The following is a 2,783-nucleotide window of genomic DNA, read 5'->3' on the forward strand; positions in this document are numbered from 1 at the left end:
TGGCGAATGGTTATGAAAGATCCAACTTATATAAAGTTCGCGTTCGGACTTCTACCACTTTAGAAAAAATGGAGGAAGTGGCAGATAATCTTCGTCGTACATCACGGTGGACGACATTGTTACAAAGACGAAACATAACTGCCTTCATGTCCCCAATAAACTCCCCTCATACTTCTATAAAGAAGATCGAACGATCCGTAATTAAGAAGGATAAAAGTGACGAGCGTAGGGAACAGTTAAACAAATGGAAGGAGCAGAAAAAAAAGAGATTAGCGGCCGAAAAAGCCAAAGCCAAGCCTATTTTTAAAGTTTGCCGTGTTAAGGATGTAGTTGTGCCAGACATATCTGAAATTTACAAGAAAATTAAGGGGAACGATCAATTTAAGGTGGCACCTTCTTCTACATATAAATTTAAAGCACCTGTTAATGTAAAACCATTAAACATGAAATCCCCCACTAAGTCAAAGGCGAGACGCAAAATTGACTTTGTGTTGAACGACACGTCAAGCAAACAAACTAGGGTTTCAAACAATAGGTCGTATAAGAACAGCTCGATGACAAAAAACACAAGTTCAGATATTAAAGTGATCAAAAAAACAACTACTACAATAAAAGAAACATATAGAAAGTGTGAAAGCAACGAAGATGGTGCTCGATGCGTCACTCCTGTTGAAAACGATCCTCCGGTGACGTATATTAGCCCATTTATAACTGTATCTAGAGGGAAGGAGAATTCACGCCGTGAATATCACAACCGACGTACGTATAAAGTTGAGCTTGTGCTTGAATATCTTATCAGATTTATAGGATCTAATTTAATTGAGTCGCCCACAGCTAGTGGCGTACAGAAAAATATGACTCCCAAAGCTGGTGCCAGATACTTTGAAAATTTACTTCAGAAACAGGAGCAGCGCTTAAGTCAGCTGTGTTGCAGCTGGGAGACTTACAGTGTAAGTTTTGCCGTCCCTTTCTCATGCCTTTTTTGTAAATGAAGTTCGCATCCAATAATAACGCATATTCACAGGACACGCAGAACCCACCCGAGGAGGCTTGTGATATGATCCGTATGGCAATTGGTCAAACAAAGCTTTTGATGCGGAAAAAGTTTACGAAATTCCAAGAGCTCATCGGCCAGTGCAAAAATTCAAATGGCGATAAAATCGTAACCTGCCTTGATCTGCACGGATTTTGGGACATAATTTTGATTCAAGTAGACTATACCTATGTTGTACCTCTAAATATTTATTTCCTATATTGTAGATAAACAATTTAGATAGTCGATTTGAAAATTTAGATCGTCTTAAGACTAACAATTGGGAAGAGATTCTTCCTGTGGCACCCACAAGTACAAAGCAAGTCAAACTGAAAAAAGTTAGCAACACTAAACGAAAGGGAGTAAAGAGTAGCTTGCGGGATTTAATAAAAGGTTTGTTCAAATTGATACATCGATATTCTGCTGACATTAAATTATAGAACAACGCAAAAAAAATATGAAAGAAATTAAAAATTCTCCAATGATTGTTGTAACCACACCACGCAGTAAGCTGGCAAATATATCGAACATATTGCACGAATCTGCTGTAAGTAGACCACATTAGTCTATTTATTTAATTACAGATTTTCAGGCTGTCACTCCCCGTAACCAAAGAGCAATAAACACACCAAAGAGTATACTTAAGCCGGAACGAACGCCAAAACAGCGTAGTATAAGAAAAGTAAAATCTGTCTTATTCTCCGAGAGTACAGAAAAGGAAAATTTGTGCGAGACCTCAAACCTCATTCAGTTTTCTCCCAATAAATCCGTGGAACGTAAGTTACTACCTCAAAGAACACTAAATATAAACATTTTGTGCTGTACAAATATTTGCTGACTACTAGATCATCTTCTGGCACTTTTCAGTGCAAATGAGTACAGTTTCTACAGCAAGTAGGCAAACACATATTTGTATACCATGGAAACTTGTTATATTTGATACTTTTTGCTTACATCAAGTTTTCAATTTATAAATTTTTAGATCCCAGAAGATCAAGCAGATTAGCAGAAAAAAATAGGAAAAGTTAAAGAATTTTATTTACCTGTTATATGTATTTCATTGTCAATGTACAAATTATTTTAATTTTAGAGTGCAAATTTGCAAAAATATACATAAATATGTAATTGTTTGAAAATGTGAATTTAAACAAGGTGTTTGTGATTACAAAAATTACGTCTGTCTGTCTGATGTTAGGCATCCGCTCCTCTGGACCTATTCACACATTTGGCACATGATCTAAAGTGGATCTGAGTGCCGGATCAGAAATAATCCAGTGTTAAACAGTAGATTTTAGACGGCTTTGAATTCCTTACTTTTAAGAATTTTTAAAGTCATTATTAAGCGTATAAAAAGCTCTGAGCAACCCATATGATATAAATGAAAATGAAGCTGTTGTCCTGAACTATATACCTATTTCATTCTTTCGCTAACTTATTGTTGAAAGGGAGAGATAATAGAAAGGAATGGTGAAACAGAGAGGGTACAGAAGAGAAATAGAATAATGTGATGGCCAAAGAAAGAAAGGGAGAAATAGAGGGGGATCGCTGGAAGAATAGAAAAAGTACAAAAGAAAAAAGATGGAGAAACTGAAAGATATGAAGAACAAGTCAGAAAAATAAAAATAGAAAAGACCCCCTGGAAGACGAGAAACATGAGAGAGAAAAACACAAGTGGTAGCCTGGAAGCAGCACCTTTATTACAAGGTACAGAGTACGCTCAAGTTCAAAATGTATTTCGCGCAACGTCTAC

The 2,783-nt window shown here is 36.3% G+C and overlaps 1 protein-coding gene across 2 annotated transcripts; it reads left to right on the forward strand.

The window, feature by feature from the left end:
• The first annotated feature begins 6 nt into the window (after positions 1–6).
• LOC116176060 (guanylate kinase-associated protein mars-like) lies at positions 7–2,204 on the forward strand. 2 transcript variants are annotated; one of them, XM_031494526.1, is made up of 7 exons: positions 7–759; positions 808–950; positions 1,025–1,210; positions 1,261–1,426; positions 1,474–1,580; positions 1,626–1,809; positions 2,016–2,204. In XM_031494526.1, the coding sequence occupies exons 1-7, from the start codon at positions 69–71 to the stop codon at positions 2,060–2,062; spliced, it is 1,524 nt and encodes a 507-aa protein (XP_031350386.1). In that variant the 5' UTR covers positions 7–68; the 3' UTR covers positions 2,063–2,204. The 2 variants fall into 2 exon arrangements, with proteins under 2 accessions (XP_031350386.1, XP_031350387.1); XM_031494527.1 differs by having other exon boundaries at positions 835–950.
• Positions 2,205–2,783: the final 579 nt, after the last annotated feature.

This window comes from Photinus pyralis, unplaced genomic scaffold, assembly GCF_008802855.1.
Source record: "Photinus pyralis isolate 1611_PpyrPB1 unplaced genomic scaffold, Ppyr1.3 Ppyr1.4_LG7, whole genome shotgun sequence".
NCBI lineage: Eukaryota > Metazoa > Arthropoda > Insecta > Coleoptera > Lampyridae > Photinus > Photinus pyralis.

What these genes read in the sequence shown, in the direction of transcription:
- LOC116176060 (XM_031494526.1), top strand. Translation starts at nt 69, where the DNA reads ATGGAGGAAGTGGCAGATAATCTTCGTCGTACATCACGGTGGACGACA. An exon ending in GGGACATAATTTTGATTCAA is followed by an intron (nt 1,211 to 1,260) that starts GTAGACTATACC and finishes CCTATATTGTAG; the next exon opens with ATAAACAATTTAGATAGTCG. An exon ending in CTTGCGGGATTTAATAAAAG is followed by an intron (nt 1,427 to 1,473) that starts GTTTGTTCAAAT and finishes ATTAAATTATAG; the next exon opens with AACAACGCAAAAAAAATATG.